Below are 26,355 nucleotides of genomic sequence, written 5' to 3'. Positions count from 1 at the left end.
CACTGTGAAACAAATATTCAAAACTCTCAACACCGCTGGGCGTATTCAATGACATTGCGTGTAGAGATGGGAGGCTTATGCACACACGATGACCCTTGACGTCACAGGGCATTGTTTCGCCGGTGTGACTTGCAACAAAATGCTACAAATTTCGTCATAGGGTATTGTCACGTGTTTTAAAGGTTTGTGGTACTGTATTCTAAAGGTAGGCCACAGTTTGTTTACACCGTAATACATCACTCGAACATATGGCAGGCATTGAAAGCATAAAAGCACGGCAACTTGGAAACTAACATGAGGTGGGCACACCTAAAGAAAACTAAGCAAGGTTTGCAAAGCTTTCGTTCTACAATGCACGTCACCATTATGACGTCCTATCGCGCATTGTGACGCAAAAGATTTGACGTCACAGTTGTATATAGAAAAGGGCCAAATTCAGTCTCGCTATTTTCTAAGTAAGCTGGTTCCCGGCTCCTTATGCGCGTCGTCAACTTGTGTATATTGTGATATTAGAGACGGGGCCCAGCTTACCTATTCTCCTCAAAATTTAAAATACATTCTCTCTATGGTTTTATATCGTGTTTTCTGCACGAAATGTATTGCCACGCATCCTTTGAATATTGTAGTAACCGCCACTTTGCATTTTGTAATTTATAGTTGTAGATATAATCATTTATATATGCCTACCGACAAGACAAGAAAAATGTACTATTTTTATGAATATGAGCTTCCGCGGTGATGCGGCCTTCAAACCAGCTGTTTCAATCAGAGGGGGTTTATTGTGATTTAATAGCCTCGATTGACCAATCCGACTCGAGTAAATTCCAAAATCATGGTAGAATTGTTGTTTAACGCCGCACTCAGAAATATTCCAGCTATATGACGGCGGTCTGGACCAGACAATCCAGTGATTGACATCATGATCATACGGTGACGTGCCTGACGTGTAAAAAGGCGACTTTCCTTGTCGTAAGAGGCGTCTAACGGGATCGGGTGGTCAGGCTCGCTGACTTGGTTGATGCATGTCATCGTATCCCAATTGCGTATATCGATGCTCATGATGTCTGTCACTGCACATGGATTGTCTGGTCCAGATTCGATTATTTACAGACTGCCGTCATATAGCAGGAATATTGCTGAGTGTGCGGTGTTAACCATCAAACAACAAACAAACAAACAAATATTCAAAGAATAACCTAATGTTTTCGGTCGGAGTGACGGAGATGCATTACGAGCTTGACGATAAATGCATCTGTCTGTATCAAAACATTCTGGTAGGAATGCATTTATACTGTCATTATACTGATTCTCCCAACCAAACCCAATCTAAATAACATACATTTCAATTTTGATGCCAAATTAACTTTACCAAACTTTATATCCAATAGTAACATATAACATTTCTCCGGTAGATGTCATGCCGTCATGGACAGCAATGTATACCATTATTTGTATTTAGAATGACTGACATCTGAATAACAGTAACGATATAAGCGGAAATATCTCTTCAAGAGTGAGTGAGTGTATGTGGTTCCCACATTCTTCTCAACCGGTGTGTATTATCAACCAAAGGGGAAACGTTACGTACCGGTTAGGTTGAAATAAACACCCACAGCATTGGCTTTCATCAGATAAAAAAACGCATGTTATTTTAAGAGCACATTATGTACCGTCATAGGCGACTGAAATCGATGCATATTCAGATAGGCCATTGTGGAGGTGAACAATGCTTTTCAGCATATTCACAGCCCATCCGGACACAAACCGGTTTGACTAAGACTTCCAAGGCTGTTGCAACATACATTAGAATCACTGTCCTGTGGTCGTGTGCATTTACCGCCATCTTGATTACTGTCTGTGTTCTGCAACAGGTATAAAGAACATATTTAGGAGGTCGAAGCGGAATCTTACAATACTGAAGATGATGTTGCTTGTGTGTGCGGTGGCGTCCTTGATGTCTGGAGCGTCAGCGCAGTTTGATGCAGGTTAGAACACAATTTGACTTTTGCAGTTGAGATTTATAAAGTCATAATGTTACAATACATGAGGTTTGTGAGCGGAAAGAGTGGCATTATTCATGAGTATGTTTGCAGCATGTACACTAAGCTGGAATCAAGATGCGGGATGGGTTTTCCAAATGTACATATGCAAACGGTAAAATTAACACAAACCGCCAAATTGTTTCTCAGTGGAATACGAACTCCGATTCTCGGCGATGTACATGGAGATATTGCTCTGGCATCGATGGAATCCGAGCAAATGTAATTTAAAGAATCAAAATCCACTTTGCATGCTAACAATTGTATTATTCGTGTAGATAATTAATCACGTCGCCTACACCTAGAAATAAAATATCTGGCAACTGCCTTCATTCCTGTTTGCAGCATATCCAAGGCGCGTAGACAACAAGCCGTGGCATTGCGTAAGCGTTACTTACCGTCAAACAAAAATGTTTTACGACCACCTAATAGTTAAAACAGTATATACTATTGGTATTGCAGTATATAACAGTAAAATAAGGAAATGTATCTAGAAAAGAAATTGTTCTAGGATTTAAGTACATAACATAATGCAGGTTTCAGTTTAGTCTTAATACGTTAAACAGAACATGGTTCGACGCGCGCAAACACGCCTACAGTGTACTGAGATGCTCCCGGCAGGGTAACAACAAGCACCCTCCATTAACGTCTTTTAACCGACCTTCCGCTCTCCGGGTGGACGCCCAGAGTGGCAAACATCTGAGACCTGACTTTCTTCCCACACACCACGATACAATTGGTGCTTCATTAAATCCAACTCTTTCTCTCAATCTAATAGGGCACGGTGGCCCTGTTGTCTAAGGCGCCACAATTCGCTGTGCATATTTGCGTCCCGAGGGCACGCCAGAAACCTATGATTGTGGGTTCGACTCCCGTTTCTCTCCTCTCATGTGGCTATATGGGGGGCACAACTCTCGTATCTCAAATTATCTACGAGAACACCACTCGGGCCCACACGGGTTCACTCGGGTCCACTCGGCTTGTCAACGTCACATCCGGTTGCATGCAGTTGGAAAAATACCGTTAAAGCGGGGGCCTTTTTTTTAAAACGGATTACTCTGGGCTTAACATTACTTTAGGTATATACTAACGGAGAAAGTAACTGTGCTCCATATAAAGCTGTGTAAGTTTTATGTTATTTAAGATAACATCAAAATGTTTGGTCATTCGGCTGATTAATGTTCTATCATAACGAAATCATTGACAAAAGCCATCCCTGGGAACAGAAGACAGAAAGACACGCCTTAAAAGAGGGGTGGTGTAACAATTTATTCACAACGTCAATATTGGTTGTGATAGGCGAAGGCAGAGTAGGAGCGTTGCAGACACCAGAAAACCAGCCCGGGGGGTGTTGTTTCAAATGCCAACCAAAGATTGGCCCAACTGAGCTAGCGTTACAGCGATCTGGTCCTGTCGTGGGCGTCGATCTATCTCATCCCAGACACATTCTATTGGGGAGAGGTCTTGAGACACAGCCGCCCATGACAGTACAGTAATGTTAAGCCGCCTCAAAAAGTCGGTTTTAAAACGTGCAACGTGTGGGTGGGTTTTATCCTGCTGCAACGTGACGTCACGTTCCTGCGTTTGAAGAAAGGGTAGAACATGATCATGACGATGTCGTCCCGATTGCGTACGCCATTCAAATTGTCATTAGCAATGAGGAGTTGTGTTCTCCCATGAGTTGTGATGCCACACCATACTATTACACTTGCACCCCCTAACTGACGAGGCTGAGTAACGCAAGCGTATCTAAAACATTCTCCTGGACGACTGTAGACCCTTGCACGACCATCAGAGCTATCCAGATGAAAGGGCGGTCGGGTAGCCTAGTGGTTAAAGCGTTCGTTTGTCACGCCGAAGACCCGGGTTCGATTTCCGACATGGGTACAATGTGTGAAGCCCATTTCTGGAATATTGCTAAAAGAGGCGTAAAACAATACTCACTCACTCCAGGTGAAACCTGAACTCATCAGCGAACAGTATGCTGTCCCATTCTTGTTTCTTTAACACCAAACCAGGCAAACGCTAATCAAAGTTGGGCATATCGCTGGAAGTCGGGGCCGGATGTTGTACTCCCTCGGTTGCCTACGGTTCTGAGCTGTTAATATGGCAGTTTGGTTTCGATTCCGCAAATGCAAAAACCGAATATGGTTGTCTTGTTGACGTGACGTCACACGTGGACGACCGGTCTGTGGCAATCTCATTAAAATCAGATCTAACTTCTCGCTACCGCAAAACAAAGATCTGAGGACATCCCATTACGGGTCACGTCAGAACGACCTTTCGCGAACTTTGACCGACCACTGAAATGACTAACAAAAAGTCAACATCAGCCAATTAGAAATCAGCTTTCTCGGGCTTTACGGCACTCGTTTCAACCTGGCGACTTCCATTTCAGACTACGCTTGAAAAATATGTTGACACAGTTCTCGATTAAAATTTTGAAAACTGAACAAACGAACATTCCTGAATGTCTGATATATGGTTGAAATTGTATGGCAGTGCTTCCCACGTACTGTGCATCGCCTCCTCCGTTTAAACGTTTATCCCACGGAAGTCAGAGACAGACGATAATTTTGACGGAATCAGTTGTATGGGCCGTAACTGTCGTTCGGAATGCCCCGTGTTAACGTTTTCGAGGTTGCATGATTAGAAAACACATTCCGACTGTCACTTTCATGATCTTGTAAGCGACGCTTTGATTGGTCGGATGAAAGGTCGTTCTGACGTGACGCGTAATGGAATGTCCTCAGATCTTTGTTCAGCGAAAGCGAGAACTAAGATCTGATTTTGATGAGATTGAGTCCATGGTAAGTCATGAGCATTGCTCTGCTGTAGATAACGTCTTCAAAAGATGATACTGTGTTTCGATGAACATTAAAAAATATCTGGCAACTTCGTTCATTCTGTTTGCAGCATATCCAAAGCGCGTAGACATTGATTTTCAACAAGCCGTGGCATTTCGTAAGCGTTATTTACCGTTAAACAAAAATGTTTTACGACCACCTAATAGTTAAATCACATTGTGTTCTGTTCGCATTAAAAAATACACGTTTGTGAGTAACATGCTCCCAACAAACATGCAAACATCCAAATTGTGTTCCGTGCATAAACATGCACATGCAAACTGTGAATCACGACCTTAAAGTCGAGAAGATGCCTTCATGAACATGTTTTGAAATATGCATTATTTAATTTCAAATGCATTTATTTTTTTATATGAACCACTGTTACTTTTTTTCGTTATAAAACTTTGAATTGAAGACAAAATCAAACGGAATCAAACAAGTATGAATTTAATATAAACTCGACGACATTAGAACTTGTGTACTCGATAAATTAAGCATTTATGATTGTAATGTTCTCCTATGTAACACGCTGGACATCATACAGACTTGTGTACATCACAACTTGAGTATTTTTAAAAAATATTTGACTAAACGTAGTATACATGATCTCTATGAAGGGGCCACGAACTTTTGGGTGACATTCATATAAGGTCAAGGACACTTGTGGTCCAAATATTAAAAGAATTATTCAAATTTCACGAAATTTCGGATTAATTCGTGAAAACCCAGAGATTTTTTTCAGACATTAAGAAGAAGCCTAAGTAACTAACTCACCACCTATCATATGACATTATTGTGTCAAATGTCAAGGTCACTCACTAAAAAGGTCATTCACTTATGAAACGGCATGTAAACAGTTATATTCTGGAAGTATTATTGGTAAGGTATAGGGATTCATATGTATACAACACCTAACACGAAATGTTTTCGCTTGTGATTGGAGGACGATGAAGGTCAAGGCCACTCGGTAGCAAGTAGATCTTACAAACTACATGTAAACACACCTTGAGCATTTAGAATTGGATTTGACATTATAAATACAGGGTCTGTAGGCAGCTCATTGTTGTTATGTTTCAAAGTGGTATGTTAAGTTTCCTTATCCGGAATTAATGTATTTAAACCGGAAACCTTATATTTTTTTAATTATGATATCTAGAGTCAAATGACTTTCTGTTTCAAAGTTGTATTCATCTTCCCGAGGCAAGGGAGTTAACAGACTATAAAAGTCCAATTTCAACCCTTGCCGAACAAATGATTTTATGAACTACGCGAGGTAAGACCCGTTTTATTACAATATAGATCTTGATTATCAATCAGATCGTCTTAACTAGGCGCCGCCATATTGTTTGAAGGAAATGCGGGTGATGTGTCAGTTAACTCCCTGGCTTCGGGAAGATATTGGGGCGGTCGGGTAGCATAGTGGTTAAAGCGTTCGATCGTCACGCCGAAGACCCGGGTTCGATTCCCGACATTGGTACATTGTGTGAAGCCCATTTCTGGTGTCCTCCGCTGTAATATTGCTGGAATATTGCTAAAAGCGGCGTAAAACCATACTCACTCACTCACTCGGGAAGATAGTTGTATTGCATTAGGCATATGTTTTCCGAAACCCTAAACCGCAAGTGATGTTAGTAAATAAGAAACACTATTACTTTGTTATTTAGGTACATAGAAGCATAGACTTGTCTGTCTCAAACTTCCACTGCATTGTGCAACTGTGAAGTCACCATCATTCGATTTGTTAAAGTCAAAATGGTTCACGGCGCATGTTTCGGAAGGGAAAGTTTCAGGGTATTGTTGCTTATTGGCGCGTCACAGTCACTACGTAACTCATTGTGACTTACGGGTGTGTCGCTCGCGTATAATTATTACTTATACAGTCGCCATCTTATTGACGCTAGGGGGTCGTTATGCCCCTATCTCACATTCACGAATCTGAACATGAATGAACACGATTTAACGTTTTTCTTTAAATCGTGTTAGAAGGTATGAAGGCCGCACACTCATTCGTGTTCATTCGTGTTAAGTCATGGTAGGCCGCGCACGATTTAAGCCGAGCTGAAAAGTCGTGTTCAGTCGTATGAAGGTCGGATGAAGGTCGGATGAAGGTCGTATGACAGTCGTTTTCAAACGTATGAAGATCGTGTTCAGTCGTATGAAGATCGTGTTCAGTCGCGTTCTGTCGTGTTGGGGAGTGTGGGAAGAAACTCATACGACCTTCATACGTTTTAACACGATTCAAAACGACTTTCATACGCCTTTCATATGACTCCCATACGCCTGAACACGAAATCCATACGTTTGTCATACGACCGGAAGAGCTCATCACGTGACTGAGTGAGAACGTGGGAAACCCCCTGAAAGTGAAAGCTCATTCTACAGCCATGCCAAACCTCAGGCGGCCGAAACGGAAGCTCCTCACTCTGCGACGCCTACGCTGCCTCCTACCCCTCACCATCAAAGCCATAGCTACCAGAAGTACTTCCTCCTCCCCCAAAGCTGCTTCTTGCGGGTCTTGTTCGTTGTTGAACATGGTGAAGACTGGCACAGAAATGATGTTACAATGCAGCTTATATACTACATGACTCACGTGAACAAAATAAACAAAAATATGTCGTATGAAGGTCTTGCTCAGTCGTATGGAGATCGTGTTTATTTTTGTAGTCCTATGGACATCGTAATGATCCGGGTTTAATCGTATGGTGGTCGTGTTGATTCTTGTTAAGTCGTATGGGCGTCGTATGACAGTCGTGTTTGGTCGTATGACAGTCGTATTGGGGTCGTGTTAAATGTGGTTAAATCGTGTTGTATCGTATGAATATCTTATGACGGTCGTATGAGTGTCGTGTACAGGGTTGTATGAGGGTCGTTTTTGGTCGTATGAGGGTCGTGTTTGTTTAAGAAATTTGTATAAAACACAAGGTCGAGCACGAATCAACACGATTTTTCAACTTTTTTTAAATCGTGTTCGCAATTTCTTAAATCGTTTGTGTGAGATAGGGGCTTTATACATCGGCAGTCGTGTGAGTAACGACCACCTCCAAACCCGCGATAAGGGGATCGCGTATAAAACATAAGTATTAAGTCTTAATAAGAGAGGTAGTCGTCCACCAATAGTGTGATCAGGGGTCCCAAGAACGTGGGGGCCCCCCGAGTCCCGAGTCGATTTAAAGTGATATACAATAAACTACGGTTATAACGAACTCAAAGGGACCACTAATTTTAGTTCGTAAAAACCGTAGTTCGTTATAAGCATATATACAGTATATATGCAAAAAATGGCCGGGACTAAAAAACAAATTCGTTATATTGGTAAGTTCGTTATAAGCGTGTTCGTTATAAACGTAGTTTACTGAGAGTACTCTCGAACATCTTTTTCTTTTTGGATTAAAACAAATGTGACAGAATGTTCAATGCCTATTTTGCACACATGATTGCAGACGGGTTTCATGCTAGTTCTACTGTAGACGACGTTGCAGTCTCTGTCTTGTGAAAACAGCAGGGCGAAACCATCATCAGCTAAGCGTGTAACAGACATTGTGATGTTAACGTGATGAACTCGACGTGATGCTGGCGGGCACGGTTCGGTGACTTCGTTAAGTTTCGTGAAAAGAATACATCTGTAACATGGGTTATGCAGATTTCAGATAAGGAGACATTTGTACTTTTTTTGGTCTGTACCTTGTCGTCTATGCATTGCATGCTACCTCATGCATGAGGCCTGGTGATCACTCTGGAGATTCGTGTTATCTTCAGCAGGTACTTCAGTGGGGAAGTCTGGATCTCACAACAATTGTTACTTCTTGTTGAGACCGAGCCACTACCTGACTGACGCAAGGGGGTCGTTAGACAGTAAACTACGGTTATGACGAACTCAAAGGGACCACTAATTTTAGTTCGTAATAACCGTAGTTCGTTATAAGCATATATACAGTATATATGCAACAAATGGCCGGGACTAAAAAACAAGTTCGTTATATCGGTATAACTGGCGATAGGGGATCGCATATATAATACATAAGTATTAAGTCTTTCTGTAAATCGTGTCTTTATCACACGGAGAGAGGTAGGCGACCAGCAAGAGTGTGACCCCCCGAGTCACGTGAGTCGATTGCCACTTTCTCTTACCAGTACAGTTATATAGTTTCGTACATGATAGTGAATGCATTTACAGAAGTACGAACTACATTCTGATTGGACAACATAAGCAATAAATCTAATACAATGCCATTTGATAAACATGAATAAACTGACTTTACCTGGGTGACATTTATGCTTATCTATTTACAATGAAGTTGAGACTTGTGATGCATGACAGGTGGCATGTCGCTAGGGGCGTCAGTCAGCAGTCCTTTATTAGAAACCTATGATTGTGGGTTCGAATCCCGGTTCACAGCGATTATGTTTCTAGGTTTGTCAGCACCATACCCGTGCTCGTGGGCTTCACCAAAGTGGTAAACGTCTCAGACCTGCATCACTTAGGGCTTTCCTCCCACATTAAGCTGACACGCCGTGATATAACTTGAAGTACTGTTAAAAGCAGCGTCTGATTTCAAGAGTTTGTTCCCTTTCAGAACTTCTAGCTGAGTAAAGGTTTTTTGTAAAATTCTTTCTGTTCAGACAGCATTTCGTCACCTTCAGTGATGACTTCACCATTAGCATTTGTTGAATTATTAATAGTCTTATTTGTGTAAGTTCTGTTTTCCATGTGACATAAATACTTAGACGGGTTTTCCCCGTCTTCATACCACTGAATCCTACTTCTTAGTTGCCTTCCCCTATCTACCTTCATTTGTTCTAATTCATTTTTATACTTTGAGAGATCAGAGAAGCTTCTCTCACTTACTGATCGGACGTAATTTCTTATCGTTTCTTCTAATTCTAAAATGTTACCCTCCAATTTTGTGTTTTCTCTTTTATATTTTTTTTCAGTAAAGATGAGAACGAAATTGATTTTCCCCTTATTTTCATAAGGAGGGTTTCCAAAAATAGAGAATCGCTGATGGACAGTTTTAATTTAGAGTCCTTACTATACCTGAGTTATTTTCATCAAGTGCCAAATCTGCATATTCCCCTTTTGTTTCAACAAATGTTTTTTTTCAGTTTCCATATAATCTTGTTTTACAATAAAGAGGTATTGAATGTCCAATAACCGCCACCCCTTTCTTTGGATGAAGAATCTGACAAAGTTATAGTAATAGCAACATGGTCAGATTTATAGCCAGGTAAGATTGTGGTATTTAATGCCAAATGTAGCTAGAGTCATCCTTATGCCTTCAGTGTTGATATCTGCTATAATAAAGTTTCCATTAATATGATCAATATTAAATTTATGTATAGTTGTTTCTATATTATTATATTTCAAAATACCTACCCCTCTCGCATTGGATGTAAAGGGTGATATGATACACTGCAATCCCCATTCATGTTGTTAATAATTAGTTGTTTTATTATATTATGTATGAACAACAAAAATCAACTATTAATAAAGAGGCGCAATAAAATAAGGTCAGAGGTCAAAGGACATTGACTAGAACTGGTTTGGGGCTCGCGTCTAACGATAATATCGTCTGATGTGAACCGAATCCTATCGACAGACATTATACGCAAACACAGCTCTAGTTCAAAAGCCACTTCGACCAGAATAAGGAGACCCGTGGAGATCCGGGATAGAATAGGTCTTCAGCAACCCATGCTTGTAGTATTAGTCCGGCAGAGAAATGAATATTTTCCCCAAACCCAGAATTGTTATTGCTGGAATTATTTAATGATATACTCTAGATTATGAAACTGACTGATGACACTCTGTTATCTTTGGGCATTTTGAAATATTCAAGATGGCCGACAAGATGGCCGCCAAAACATGAAAATATCGCTTCCCTGCTAACAGTATGGAATATGATACTACTTTTGGAGCATATCACTAATATTTTGCTTTCAGCTAATTAGAATATGGTATTCTAAATTAACTGGTATCATTGAAAACATAATTTGATTCTTAAATAAGCAAGATAACTGGCAAAATGCTTGTCGAAACATAATAAAAGTCAACAAGCACGGGATTCTTTTAAGGATAATTGATTATTCTGAACTTTCAAAAGAGAATATTGGCTCAAGGTTTTCTTCACATACATACAATCAGTTTAGGTTTCTTCCTCATCATCAATAACATGCTTAGTGAGTGGGTTGAAGCAGACACTGGAGCTACAGGAGCAGAATACTGTGCAAGGTAACTGGGCGTGACTGCAACCACATCGATTTGTCCTACACGGTGTATCACTGCCACAAGTGCACTTCACAAGTTTCAAAATATATTGTGGTGCTAGTGTACCACTTTCAGGTACAGTAACTGGAAGAAGGCACTTGGATGTAATGTCTTTGTGGAAACCAAACTTGGTTGGATCAATCGCAGGTTGGTCTGACTGTAACGCAGCCTTCAACACACTGGTTTGGAGATGTGCCCGCTTCACATTTTCAAAAAATGCTTCATCTGTTGGCGGTAAAGTTGAGAGCTTGGGAATTTGAAACAGCCTCTTCCAGTTTCGGTTGCCCAAACTTGTAAGCGAGCTTCTGTAATAGATGTGCAGTATGGTTTGCCATAGCAGACTGCAATGAACTGAGTTGCTTGTAAAGTGATTTTAGGTAAATCTGCTGTAGGATCTATAAGCAGTGAGAGAGAGTGACCGTCCTTTAATGCCTTGACCACTTTTCCTTTACCAACCCCAAAACATGATGCTGTTGTATCACAACCACTCAATGCATGTGCTGCCAGTAGGTCTAGCACAATAGGTTCGTTTTTGGAAACAGAAGCTCCAATGTCAATGATAGTGCGCTCCTGAACAGGTGACTCCATGAATACCTGTACCTTCATATTCTGTAAGTAGTAGAAATGTAACAGCAGGAGGAATACGTCGGTATCATCTGACAGAACAGTCACTGGATGGATTCCATCAGATGCTACTTTAATTGCTTGTTGGACAATTATGTTGTCAGCTTCTCATTGCGTTGTGACAATGTCATGTCTGCTGGATATGATGCCATTGAACACTTCATGGAGAGAGAGAGTTTATTGCAGTAAAGGGGCCACCGGCCCATTATACAATACATATTTCATTGATTTTTTTCAATTCAATTGAGCGCCATACAATATTATACATTGGTCAATCAAAGTGACAATTAATGAATATTGAGTTGTTTACATCTTTTTTTCATTGACAGGAAAATATATTTCGCTAAGACATTTACAGTGTAGGCATTTTGTGATGGCTGTGGTTGTTGGAATTTAAGAAGAGTTGGGTTTTGTACATAGTATTTCGGTAATAGACTTCTTATATCATTATAGAATGGGCATATCATACAAAAATGGTATTCACTTTCGACACAAGGTACGATACACAATGGACAGAATCTTTCATTCGCACTTATACCAAGTGTACGTCCGTATTCAATCATAAGTTTATGGTTTGAACATCTAAATTTAATCAGAGCATTTCTATAAGGATGCACAATGACAAGTGATAGGTATTCTTCGAATTTAAAGACAGTCTTAACAGACTGGTACATTTTCAATTTAGAATATTTTGACAAATCCTCAAACCACATTTGGTAATCAATCTCTTTACAACGCTCTTCAAACTCTGACAAAAAGGAAGTGATACAATTAACATTTTGATTTTTCCAAACAAATCCAAAACCGTACTTAAATAAAAGCATTTTAACATTATATGCCCAACAACTCTTATCTAATTCAGCTAACCTATATTGAAAAGAATATGCCTGCTGTAAAATCACATTATCTTGTTGATAAATTAATCTCAGCCAATACTTAATTACTTTGATGTACATCTTAGCTTTTAATGAACAATATCCAACTTCACCTCTAGCAACAACATTTGGTGTGTTTCTACCAAGACAGAGTAATTGCTTAAAGTAAGTATCATAAACACGGGTTGCGTCTGGCGATGGATGAAAACCCCAAATTTCAGATCCATAAATCAACACTGGAAACAATTTAACATAAAAAATATACAGCAATACTGGCAATGATAAATTTCTAAAATTATTACATTGGGAGCGCATTGTATTCAAAACCTTGGACATTTGAAAAGACAGAGTTTTCTGTGTTTTATACCAGGAACCACTGCTAGAGAACTGAACACCTAAATATTTATAGGAAGGAACTATTTCTAATGGTCTATTGTCAAGATAAAACTTTTCATATTTCCTAAGTCTACCACCTTTTCTAAAAACAACTACTTTTGTTTTCTCAACATTAACACAGAGGCTCCATTTTTTACAATAAACAGATAGTTTGTCAAGTCTTTTTTGTAGACCCTTTAATGTACTATCGAAGAGTGCCATGTCATCTGCAAACAGTAACATAAGAATATTACAAATACCCAGTTCTATACACCTGTCCTCATCTACATTCAAAAAATCTATAATATCATTAATATACAATGAAAAAAGTAATGGAGATAGTTGGCATCCCTGTTTCACACCGTTTAAGCAGTTGAAAAAATCAGTAAAACCACCCTGCAGTGAAATACATGACTGAACATTGGAATACATATTTCTAATAAGGCGAAAAACACTTCCTTTTATGTTGTACAACCAAATCTTATATAACATACTTTTTCTATTAACTGAATCAAATGCAGCTTTAAGGTCAATAAAACAACAATATAATCGACCTTTATACAAAGCAAAGTATTTAGCGATCAATGTATCCAAAACAAAGGTGTTGTCCAGTGTTTGAAATCCATGTCTAAAACCAGCTTATTCAGGGATAAGAATATCATTAGTTTCAACAAATTTGGTCAGTCTTTCACATATAACTTTAGCAAATATTTTACCAGAAACTTCCAATAAAGTTATGGGGCGATAATTTTTAGGATTGTTAACATTTCCTTTTTTATGAATTGGAAGTATTGCACCAAGTGACCACTGTTTTGGATAGATGCCAGTTCTCAATACTGCATTGTATAAAGTCAGTAATAGGTTAACGCAAGCAAATGGAGCATTTTTGAAAAAGTCAATTGGTATACCTCTATATCCTGGAGCTTTGCCCTTTTTCATACCTGAAATAGCAGCAGTAATTTCATCATAACTAATATCTCTATCTAAATCATTCGTATTTACAGTTGTATCTATCAAATCATCGGTGATTGAGTCAATAAAGTCCATTATGCTTTCAATAAAGGATTGTTCATCGGGTGAAGTGCTTATACTATTAAAGTGGCTTTCAAAATATCTTATCCACTCAGCAGGTGTAATATCTGGGTTTATTACTTGCCCGTGAAGAGATCACCCGTTTAATAAACATACAGCTTTATTACACATTGTGTAATACCAAAACGCGTGCTTATGTACTCTCGGAACACGTTTCACGAACAAATATTGAAAGCTCTCAACATCCCTTGGCGTATTCAACGACATTGCGTGTGGAGATGATAGATCACTGGGAGGAGCTTATGGACACTCGATGACCCCAGCAACCTTGTTGCTAGGCTGACGTCACATTGCTTTGACTCGCCGATGGATCTTGCAACAAAATTCAACAAATTACGTCATCGGGTATTGTGACGTCATTGTAAACTTTGAGCTGCAAGGCCCCGTTCCACAAGGCGATCGTACTCTAGCGCAACGAGAGTCTTTAGTCTAAGTTAAATTATGTGAGTTGTGATAGCCTTAGCACTACGATAATTTTGTGGGACGAACGCCTGAATTCTAAAGGTGGACCATTGTATGATATTAAATTCATACGTTTCAACTTTTGACGTGTTTGAAGTATTATTCTGTTAAACTCAATTGGATCATGCCATGGATCGTGTAGGTGTCGGCCTATTTACACTCAACAGTATAATTCTAAAAACATTATAAATGACAAGTAATAAATAAAATACTAAACTCGCTCTCGTGTAAAACCAATTTTATGAAACTCGTGAATAGTTGTGGTATCTGACTCGCTTTCGCTCGTCAGATACCAGAACTATTCACTCGTTTCATAAAATTGGTATTACACGGGAGCTCGTTTAGTATTCTATATTAGTGAATTGTCGTTTTCCCTTTAGAATTGACCAGAATAGTTTGTTGTCCCTATTAAGAAGGCTCTCCTGAAGTTTTTCCTTTTTCATATTGAGAGCACGTGTACATTTCAGGTGACATAAATGTTTGTATGATTTCCATGCTTCGATATAGGTGAGGCGGTCGCGTGTACAGTTAGTTGCATGAAATGCACGAAGTTTACGGCGTGCGTCACACCTGGCTTGGTAGCATTCCGCATCCCACCAGTTATGTCCCTTGTTGACTATGGATACTGACGATTTCTTGAAGTCCTTTGAACATGACAGTAGCAAATCGTGGAATGTTTCAGCAACTTCCTCGACACGCCCACATGCTGCTATTGTTGTTAATTCTTGGATAGAATGTTCCGATATTAAATTCCAATTTTCAGTGTATTTTACCATTTTGTTATCGTTCCAGACATATCTTGACTTTTTAGATAATGTATCGTTGGTCAACTTAGGTGATCTATATCCCTTGAACAAGACAGAGTATGTGATAGGAAAGTGTGTGGATTCAACTTCGTTACAAATATCGAAACTGGTAAACTGGTGAAATATGTTATTTGAGCACAAAACATAATCTACAACGCTTTGGCCCTCATTCACAACACAAGTTATTTTCCCAATGTCTTTATCTTGAAACAAACGACCATTGCAGATACGGAGTTCATTTTTCTTGCAAAAGTCTAACAATGACTTTCCCCTTTTGTTTACATTTTTGTCTTGAGATATTCTTGGGGTGGGTTCATCCATTATATAGTTTATATTTTCGTCAGTTGGCAAATAGGTGGTATCATCATTTTCTAAATAGTCTGCTAAATTCCCAGTTCTGGCGTTAAAGTCACCATGTAGAATGAATTCACAATTAGGAAAAGAACTTCGAAACGTATCAATATCCTCTTCTAGAATATCAAACAATTGTTCCTTTGAGTGTGGGCTGGTTGATCCTTCTGGAGAGTAATACACTGTGCCTATCACCACAGTAATGTTTAACTGAAGTTTTATCCACTGGACATTATCTGTTTTAGTACAGCCATGTAATTCACATACGTTAGATGAAATGACTTGTGAGTGTCCCGCCTGAGTTTCTGATAGCACCACTTGCTTTAGTTCTGGTTTTGCTGTATGTATTATATCCATTAATGTCTACTTTGTCTTCTTTATTCAACCAGGATTCCACGAAACATGCTATATGATGTTTATTGATAAAATCTAAAGAAAGACTCTTTTGCAGTAATCTCTTGAAACCTTCACAGTTCCACACTGACAGTTTTAGGCTGATATCTGTGCATAATGGACGTTGGCCACACCCCTAATCATCATCATTCGTATCTGTTGCTTCCGCTGATTCCGTCACTGCTGCTGCCTTGTTTATACCACTCCTAGTGACTGGTGACAATGTCTTTATGTGTATTAGGTTTTCATTTATGTGATCAAATCTGTACAGTTTGTTATCAATTTGAATCTTATCATATCTCAGTACTGGATACTTCATTTCATCTCTTGCTTTATCTAGAAACGTTTTCAACTTACGTCGGGTTTGTCGTACTTTTTCTGGAAAATCCTGAGAGATACCAAACTGCGATCCTTTCAGTTACAGGTCTGGGTCCCAGTGATTTGGTAGGAAGTCGTCTGATGTCATCATATACAAAGTCTGTGGGTCTCAGTTCCATTTTGGTGATAACTTCTTTAAGTTTATTTTCGATTTCGCTTGTGGTTTCGCCATTAGATTCTTCAATATTATGGAATATCAGATTATCTCTTTTGCTAAGTCCCTCCAGATATTCCACTTTATTTGATAGATTATTCACAGTGTCTTTCAGTTCTTTGTTTTCCTCCATCACCAATTGCATATCCCTTTCAACAGATTCAATTTTTCGATTAAGTTTATCAAAGTTCCCATTTATTTCCTGGCGCATTTCTTTCAGTTCTTTTAGGACTTCAGAAGCAGAAAACTCTCCCTCAATCGTCAGTTGGCGGGTTTTTGGCGGGCCTTGGTTGGGCTCAACATCGTTGCTAAGTGTCAACGTCAACACAGACACAAACAAACAGAGACGCAGAAGTAACCTGGTGTTCTTCGGCACGCGCAGCACGTGCGGTCTCATGGCTGCTCGTCTAGCTCTTTAGAACATGAAGTTGATAAAGATTGAGTGAAAACAGCCGATTCTGGCTGTATAATCTGCATTTTCACAGATCATCTTCTAGACGTTGTTGATATGAGGAACTTCTCAAAATGTTACCTTTGGTGGTAGATTGGTTGTGACGTTATTTCATTTTTTTCTCAGAGCGACATTTCTCTGCTGCTGCACTACACACCGCTAGGTGGCGCCCATGTGGGACATTATTCTCCCCTGTAATGACAAGTTTGTGTTCTTTGGTGTGAACATGAAGCAGATCATCATCATTAAGGAGGTCATGGGAAATCAAGTTTATCAACGCATGTTTGTTTACTTTGACTTCTGGGGAGGTAAGATTGTTGACACCTTCATGTGATGAACTCTACTGCTGGCATTTGTTGTTCTTCCCTGCCTTGTGACATCCTTAGTGCTGTACTCCTTGTAGCGGTCAAATACCAAGAACACATCTCCAACTTTCAATTTTGATATGATGTTAGCTTTGAAACCTAGCAAATAATCTAGGACTGTTCCCCATTCTGGCAAGCGAATGACCCACAGCAATGCTGATCCATCAATAATCAAGGCTGTTGTCTGATTATGTGTTTGACGAGAAGATACCGGTACTTGTAAAATACGTGTCATCGTGGACTTTGCCTTGCAAACTCTCATTTCTCCAGCATCGCCGAACATGGAAGTAGGAACTGGTGCCAATCCATGAGAAAATACATGCTTAATGTCAACATCACGAGTGCTGGCCTGCAGACCAATAACAGGAGAGTAGATCAAACTTGTGTCGAAAACTTTAATTGATCCAATATTGATATGCTTCTTTGCTGTATCCATTGTAACTATCTTTTTTATCCCCCGCCACGAAGTGGAAGGAGGATATAGGAATGGGTGCCGTCCGGCCGTCCTTCCTTCCGTCCGGCCGTCCTTCCGTCCGTCACATTTCGTTTCCGGAGCAGATCTTGAAAACCGTACCATATTTCTTCACCAAACTTGGCACATAGATAGGTCTAGTGGTGAACCGGTGCCTTTTGATGGTTTGGGATTTAAAAAAAAATTTTTTTTCGAGTTTCCATTGCAACGACTTTGATTTAGACTGAAAATGTCTGTAGTCCTCATTTCTGGAGCAGATCTTGAAAACTGTACCATATTTCTTCACCATACTTGGCACATAGATAGGTCTAGTGGTGAACTGGTGCCTTTTGATGGTTTGGGATTTACAAAAAATATATTTTTCGAGTTTCCATGGCAACGACTTTGATTTAGACTGAAAATGGCGGTAGTCCTCGTTTCCGGAGCAGATCTTGAAAAACGTACTATGTTTCTTTACAAAAAGGCCCAGTGAACATAGTTCACAGGAGCTAATGCATTGCACACACCTGACATGTCATATTGGCGGGGGATGTGAGTATTTCATGCTTGTTGGAATTGTTTCATGAAAGCTGTTTGGCCACCCACTTTCAAAGCTTTCCATCTGCTTTATTCCAATAGATACTGCGTTGTGAACGTTAACTGCAGACGAAGAAACCCTGCTGGAAACGATGTTCACAAGATCTTCAGGATGAGTTTCTGGCTTCATTGGATCAATGAAAAGTTGAAGCTGCTGCCGAATGTTCTCCCTGTCCTTGGCATCCGAGTCTATTCTTGATTTGTTTTCTGCTTTGTGTTTATCCTGTCCACATTGCGTTGACTGATCTTTAACACATCTTCCTCTAATTGTGTGCAAATGTGGAGGCTTAATGCCCATGTCTTTAGCATGTCAGGCCTCAGGGTAACTCCCATTCTTCCCCCGAGCCCATGACCTTATCTCATAAATGTTGTTTCGATCCACATGTCACTCCAGATACCGTTCCAGTACCCAGGTATGTGTCTCATTACATGCTCACCCGCAAGAAAGTGTTCTTGGATTTTGATGGGCATTGCTTCAGTGGACCTAAGATGGAAGTACGGCATCATTTGTTTAACTGCTTCAAGGTGCAACGACCAGTCACCTCCCCTCTCTGCCCTCACATACATCATCATAATGAAAACAGGCTTGATGAGAACGTCAACCCACAGCTTTGTTGTCTTGCTTACTGAAGAGAGAGTTTGCAGTTTAAGCTGAAGTTGATTGCCACTGCTGATACTGCCAGGTGCAAGCACACTTCTCAAAATTTCCTCTACCACTATACGAAGAGCTCTGACGTTCTGTGGAAATTTCTTGCCTGACAGCCTCTTTGGCACACCAGCAAACACATTTCCCATTACCTCTTCCAGACCACTATTTGCCATGAGTGATCCTACTGATCCTACGAAGTTCATCAGTAGGTGCATACCTACCAGCTGTAGAAAAACATTGGAGAATCTATCTGGATACACCCACATCACATGAAGGGCAACTCTGTAAAGTTGTTGATCACAGGTGAATACGGTGTACTCTTGACCTGTCATTTGAGTCAGACGCTGAGCCTCAACTAAGGAAGTCATCATGGTATCAGGGTGTGATGGAGTCATGTCTATGAGTGGTTGGTATGTAGCAGAGGTGCTTGGTTTCAAGGTTCCACCATTTTTCCGAGAGAATTGGATGTTGTATCCATTGAAAATCCCGGGGTCAAAATTCAAAATTGTGTCGATATGCATATCAAATTACTCGTCCAGTCATAAGAAACCTAGAAATATATAGTTTGTTATTCTTCCGACCTTAAATGGGGGAGCTATGACCAAAAACGTTGAAAGGTCAACGCACTTTGGGCAGTCGGTGAAATTCACAAACACAGTTAACATTGTCCAATAGTCATGATTTTAGTGTCTAATAATATGTTTTCTGACATGACCAATTCAACCAAGCAACTTTTAAAAGTAAAAAAGGGTTAGCTTGGCCTTGAAAATCGAAAATGGTGTTAAACCCAACTCACTCACTCACTATAGGGGATTCACATAAACTGACGTCCAAAAGAAACTTTACCAGAGTTTGAAATCACTCTTGCTCAAAAACAACAAAACATACATGCATGAAGTAAGTGTATTGAGAAGATCAATATATCAACATAATCAACACTGAAAATGACAATCATACCGCGACCGAGAACGACATTAGAGCCCCCCAAAGTTTGGTGTGGTACAAAACTCGAGCTTTCAGAATCATGGACAATAGACAGAGAACATAAACAATCGCACATGTTCAATAACAAGTCATTAGTAGCGTGTGTGACCCCCAAATGCCTCAATACACGCAAAAACTCTTCGACGCACAGAAAAAGTCAGTTGTCTGATGAGGTCACGTGGGATTTGACGCCATTCTTCTTGGAGGGCCAAGATCAGTTCTTGCTGGTTGGCTGGAGAGTGTGGTCGTTGTCGAACACGACGATCCATCAAGTCCCAGAGGTGTTCTATGAGGGACATGTCGGTAGAGCGTGCAGGCCACGGTAGGACTTTGACGTTGTTGGCTGCGAGGAAGTTAGAGACAGTTCTGGCTGTATGGGCTCTAGCGTTGTCATGCTGATAAATGACACAACGTGGCTGCTGTTGGAGAAATGGTAGGACAACTGGACAAAGAATGTTATTCATGTAACGCTGAACTGTCAAGTTTCCGTCAACGATGACCAGCGGTGTCCTCTCCTGCCCACAGATCCCTCCCCACACCATGACGCTCCCTCCACCATATGGTACGACCTCCTGCACGCAAGACGCCGCCGTTCGTTCACCCCTTCTGCGGTAAAGACGTTGTCTTCCATCAGCCCTAAACGTACAGAATCGACTTTCGTCAGTGAAGACAACCCTCTGCCAGTCACGTCGTTGCCAACGTCGTACAGTATGGGCCCATTACAATCGCAGACGACGATGTTGCGCTTTCAATAGCTGTCCTCTGTATGGTCTAAAAGCCCTGATTCCATGAGCCCTGAGTCTCCTGGCCACTGTCTGTCGACTAACCCTGTGACCTAAGGCATTTATCGCCGATGACGTCACTGTCAGGAAGCGATTTCGAAGATGCAAGGTACGCAAGTACCGGTCATCATGGGGCGTGGTTACCCTGGGTCTGCCTGTTCATGGCCTGAGAGCGGTCCGCCCTGTCTGTCTGTAACGTTGCATCAAGTTGGTAACAGCAACGCGGGAGCAACCGAAGGTTCGTGCAATATGGACGTGGGTGGCTCCCATCTGTACCATACCCAAGGCTCGTTCACTATGTTCGACTGTGAGTCGTGGCATTTCTTTTGGGTGTTTTTTTTTATCACTGTGGATGTCTGACTTGCCGTTGCAATCGTTTTATATCCTTACCCGCACGTGCATTTGCAGTTGTCCGTGGTGCACGTGTTTTTCACTTTTTCGCATGTTATCTCGCAAACATGTAACAGACGATTAACATTTTCTGCATACACTATTGTTGTATTTAGGCTATGTGTTTTAGATAGACTTTTTCGAAAAAAAATTTATACTTTGTCTGAAATTTATATTTTCAGTTAGTAAAGTTTCTTTTGGACGTCAGTTTATAATTGATTGACCGCATTATGTTAGGCAAGACTTGGGTCGAACTTATCCAAATATGTTTTAAAAATTGCATATATTACCACAAATCCTAAACTTAAAATGGGAGAGGAATTATTGTGCAAATGAATGATGACTCAGATGTTTGTCATGTTGAAATATGCAAGGATTTTTATGTCAGTTTTAAAAAAAATAATTAAAAACCCATTTGCTGGGATCATTCCTACATATTAGCATCATAAACCCATCGTTTCAGATGATAGTTCTAAAAAGTTAGCTTCACTAGATTGTACGCTTCACAAGGCGAAAGCGTTGAAAATATCCACAAAATACACCCTATGATCCTAACCAATGGACACCAATGACATTTTGAACATGGATGAAAGATATCTTTCGAAATTATCCATGTGAGGTTTTAGTCTTATAGACTTTGATATTTCAGAGGTGTCGACAATATTTACGATGATACAAACATATGCCATGCAGGACTAGACAACGGTTGGTCGGGTGATGGTATGAAATATAAAATATTTTTGAAAATTTATGGTGTGTATTATGTTTCAGATGTTCTGATTCTCGGCGCCGGATATGCTGGATTGTCCGCAGCGAGTGTTCTAGCCAAACACAACATATCCTTTATCATCATAGAGGGCAATTGGCGGATTGGCGGGAGAGCTTGGAGCGTCATGTTTGGCGGGAAAATGGTGGAGGTTGGATCCATGGGCTTACATGGCCCCGAAGCATCCATTAACAACACCGTCAGCAACTACAACATCACAGGCAAGTACGTTGACTACGAAAGCGTCGTCGTGAAGTCGCATCAAGGGCAGGCGCTGGACACGCAGGCGGAGGCAGCCTGGACTAAATTACAAAACGCTCAGAAAATTGTGAAGAATCTCTACCGTGAAATCAAAGAGGGCAAGATAGCCGACATGTCTATGAGAGTTGCATTAGAGAACGGGCAGTGGTTTCCTAGAACCCCCTTGGAAGACGTTATAGAGATATATGATTACGATTTCGAATTTAGCAAGGTGCCAGCCCTCATGTCAACTCGAGGATTTCAGTCCGTCTCCGACATCCAGGACAAAATGTTCCTGTCAACGGATCAGCGAGGGCTACAGGACGTGATGGAACGATTTGCCAGCTCTTTCATGAACACGTCAGGACCACAAATAAAGTTGTTCGAATCTGTGGACAGCATCAACCACACCGACACCTCGGTGTCTGTGTCTACCACGGGAGGCACAACCTTCATGGGCAAGTATGCCATAGTCACCTTCAGCATGGGCGTCCTCAAGAGTAATAACGACATGTTTAACCCGCCTCTACCCGCATGGAAGTTAGACACCATCTACAAAACAAATATGAACGCGTACACTCAGATCTATGTTAAATTTGCCAGCACAGTGACCAACTTTTGGGGGTCTGAGCAATACATCCTCCACGCCCACCCACGAAGAGGATACTACCCGATCATCATCAACCTGGAGGCCATGGGCTTCTTCCCCACCGGCACGAACATACTCCTGTTTGTCGTCACAGGAGAGGAAGCACGGAGGGTGGACAGAGAGCGTAATGCTACAGTGAAAGCCGAGGTGACGGCAGTTCTCAAGGGCATGTATGGACAGGAAACACCAGAGCCAGAACGGGTCTTTGTGGCGGGGTGGACGGGAAATCCTTATACTCTGGGAAGCTTCACCTCCCGCCAGGTTGGAGACGATGGCAACCCAAGGTTCATGGAGGCTCTGAAGTCACGTGTTGGAAGAGTCTACTTTGCTGGAGAGGCTTACGACGACGTGATGGATGGTTTTCTCGAAGGCGCTTCCCGTTCAGGTAAACACACAGGGGTGAAGTTGTGGGAATGTATGATGGACAATAAATGTCCCCAGTTCAACCCATCTCCTCCAACACCTCCACCCAGCCCGACTACATGTGAGGCGCCGCTGTTGTCTTTGCCACTTGCCACGCTCCTGGCGTGTATGATGGCAGTGTTCTTAAAGTAAATGTATGACTTCGTTTAACTATATAGCTAAACCTTTTTATCAACATAATTCCGCATTTACTTTCGATCTATATGCTTTTACGTAACAGTCCATAGTTCATGCATACTCTTTCAGATATACTTCCTTAAAGTGACATCGTGACTAAAGCGCCGTAATTCGGCGGTCAGGGTTGCGTTCCTTATGTGTGCTAGTAACCCATGACCGTGTGTTCGAATCCCGATTCAACCGTTGTGTTCATATGGTTATCAACACCATACCCGCGGGTTACAATTAAGTACCAAACGTCTAGGATTTTCGGTATCACTTCAGGCTTTCCTCCCACAGCAAGCTGACACGCCGTGATATAAGTGAATTACTGTTAAAAGTGGCGTTAAAACACACGCTGACTCACCATATCTCTTTTGGCGCTTAGAGAGTTTGGTAGATTAAAAACATAGTTCACAATAATGTTTTTGCGATGTCTATATACTTGATACAACAAACTTAAGATAGCCTACGATCCTTTTACCCACAGACTTAGTTCCTTGTTTTCGGGCGTATTAATGCGTTTCCATTTCTCTTTCGTGAATGTAAACATAACGCTTGCATATATGTTTTGTGTTTTTTAACGGCACGCGCAGCAATATTCCAACTGAATGACGTCGTTGCACTCAACGAAATTGGAGAGAATCACGAGACACCTAAGTCTTGATCACTTAGGAGCGTCGGAAAATACATAACAAATATTTGGAAGGCTCGTGACCAAATTATACAATTACCTCACTTTTTGAAAACAAAGACGGGGTTCAGGGTTACTCTTTGTAAGGAGGGCTGGAATTAAAACCAAGTGGTCAGGCAGTCGAGAAGGGTCATAGTGTTGCAGAAGGCCATAGGCTAAAACAAATAACGCCAAATCTCCGAACCCATCCCACTGTTACACTGCCAACTTGAGCATCCGACAAAGTGTAAAAGTTGTGTTGAGTGTGTACACTTTCTTCTCACAATTGGCCCGTGTGGATGTGTAGGATAAAACACGACTCCTCGGTGTTTGTGTATCGGCAATGAAGAGCCTCCGGCTCTTCGCGCTCTCGGTCAAGCATCACCTGTTCCAATTCGCCTCGGGTTTTACATCCCCTTAACCGAGGGGGAGTGGTTATCTATCTCAGAATCTTTGGGTAACAATATATTTAGTTGAGTCTAATAGGTTGTAAATTTAGATACGGTCAAATTACGGACAAGTATGTCAGAATAAATTGAGAAAATATGTCGAGCAAAAACAAATATTGGTGTGGTCCCAATTCAGTGGTGGGCTCGACGAGGGAGTAGTCAATTTCGCACGTGCAACAGGTGTTTCTCGTGACAGGAACGAAGACGCAGGTGTTCCTTTCGTGAGTGAGTTTGAGTTTATGCCGCTTTTAGCAATATACCAGCAATATCACCCGGGGGGCACCAGACATGGGCTTCACACATAGTACCCTTTTCGGGAATCGAACCCGGGTCTTTGATGTGACGAGAAAACGCTTTAACCATTAGGCTACCCAACCGCCCCTTGCTCCTTTCATGAATCCACGTAAGAGGTTTCTAATCTGGATGAGAATAGGTCTCCAGCAACCTATGCTGGTCGAAAGTGGATCGGTTGGTCAGGATTGCTGACTTGTCATCCTACCCGGACGGCGTGGATCGTTGTTCACAAAATCAATCACTGCGTTGTCGGGTTCAGACTCAATTATACCCAGGCCTCCGTCATATGGTTGGAATATTTCTAAAATGTATGTACCATTTTGTATGTTAGTGCCAGTATCAATACAATATACACGGAATAAATATAGTGTTTAATTTGTAGTCTTTGTGTTTCTTTATTACATTTCTTCACACTCCAACAAAAGCAGAAATACACTCATCATTCAGCATTATACTCACCGACAAAAGAGTGAGTGAGTGAGTGAGTGAGTTGGGTTTAACGCCGCTTTTAACAGTATTCCAGTTATATCACGGTGTGTCAGCTTAATGTGGGAGGAAAGCCCCAAGTGATGCAGGTCTCAGACGTTAACCACTTCGGTGAAACCCACGAGCACGGGTATGGTGCTGACAAACCTAGAAACATAATCGGGGCGAACCGGGATTCAAACCAACAATCATAGCTTTCTGGCATGCCCAATTGATGCACTGTTCACACCGAATAGACGACTGGGCCACCCGTGCCCCCCCCCCCCCCCCCCCCCCCCCCCCCCCCCCCCAGCATTTCCAACCTGGCATTCCCACAGGGCAATTTCATATGCATCATTCATTGCACAACCAATTACAAAATGCATGTTTATTTTCCGCTATGGTACATACAGATAGTGACTGAGTGACAGAGCACATTCCCCTTGGTGACTCACACCAGATGGACCAAATAACCCCTAAACGGCAGTCTATAAACACCAGGCATGCTCTCAATTGTTGACTCCCATGTTGCCTAAAAAACACAAACACTGGTAATGGATCATTTAGTTTAATGATTGAGCAAAATGAATTTACATGCTTACATTAGTATATACTTCTTTTGTCGAAGCATTGCTTGGCAATTGTATAGTAGAGTTTCGAGTGAGAGATTTCTGTGAGAATGTGACAGCCACAGGTCAAGCCGTCCATGTCAGTGTTGTACTACTGGTAAGTGGTGCACAGATGTACAAGGGTGCCCAATACAGCAAATCATGTTCTCTCTTAACCAGAGAAACACCCTAATTTTCACATACCTTAAAAACTTGCAGCTTCACTCTTGTCATTTTATCAGTCACAAGTGAACTGCCAAGTGTGTAAGAAATAGAGGTGTCATCTGATCCTCTAAGTCC

General features: G+C 41.1%; 1 protein-coding gene across 1 annotated transcript; it reads left to right on the top strand.

The window, feature by feature from the left end:
• The first annotated feature begins 1,820 nt into the window (after positions 1–1,820).
• Positions 1,821–25,335, top strand: LOC139480220 (uncharacterized). The gene is made up of 2 exons (XM_071263250.1): positions 1,821–1,985; positions 22,104–25,335. The coding sequence occupies exons 1-2, from the start codon at positions 1,922–1,924 to the stop codon at positions 23,540–23,542; spliced, it is 1,503 nt and encodes a 500-aa protein (XP_071119351.1). The 5' UTR covers positions 1,821–1,921; the 3' UTR covers positions 23,543–25,335.
• Positions 25,336–26,355: the final 1,020 nt, after the last annotated feature.

This window comes from Haliotis cracherodii, unplaced genomic scaffold (genome assembly GCF_022045235.1).
Source record: "Haliotis cracherodii isolate W230 unplaced genomic scaffold, xgHalCrac1.p SCAF_4, whole genome shotgun sequence".
Lineage (NCBI taxonomy): Eukaryota > Metazoa > Mollusca > Gastropoda > Lepetellida > Haliotidae > Haliotis > Haliotis cracherodii.
The sequence above is the reverse complement of the archived record's forward strand: the minus strand, read 5'-3'. Positions and strand labels throughout refer to the sequence as shown.

Excerpts from the sequence above, each read along its gene's own strand:
- LOC139480220 (XM_071263250.1), top strand. The coding sequence starts at position 1,922 with ATGATGTTGCTTGTGTGTGCGGTGGCGTCCTTGATGTCTGGAGCGTCA. Across the intron at positions 1,986-22,103 it reads GTCAGCGCAGTTTGATGCAG|ATGTTCTGATTCTCGGCGCC; the intron begins GTTAGAACACAA and ends ATTATGTTTCAG.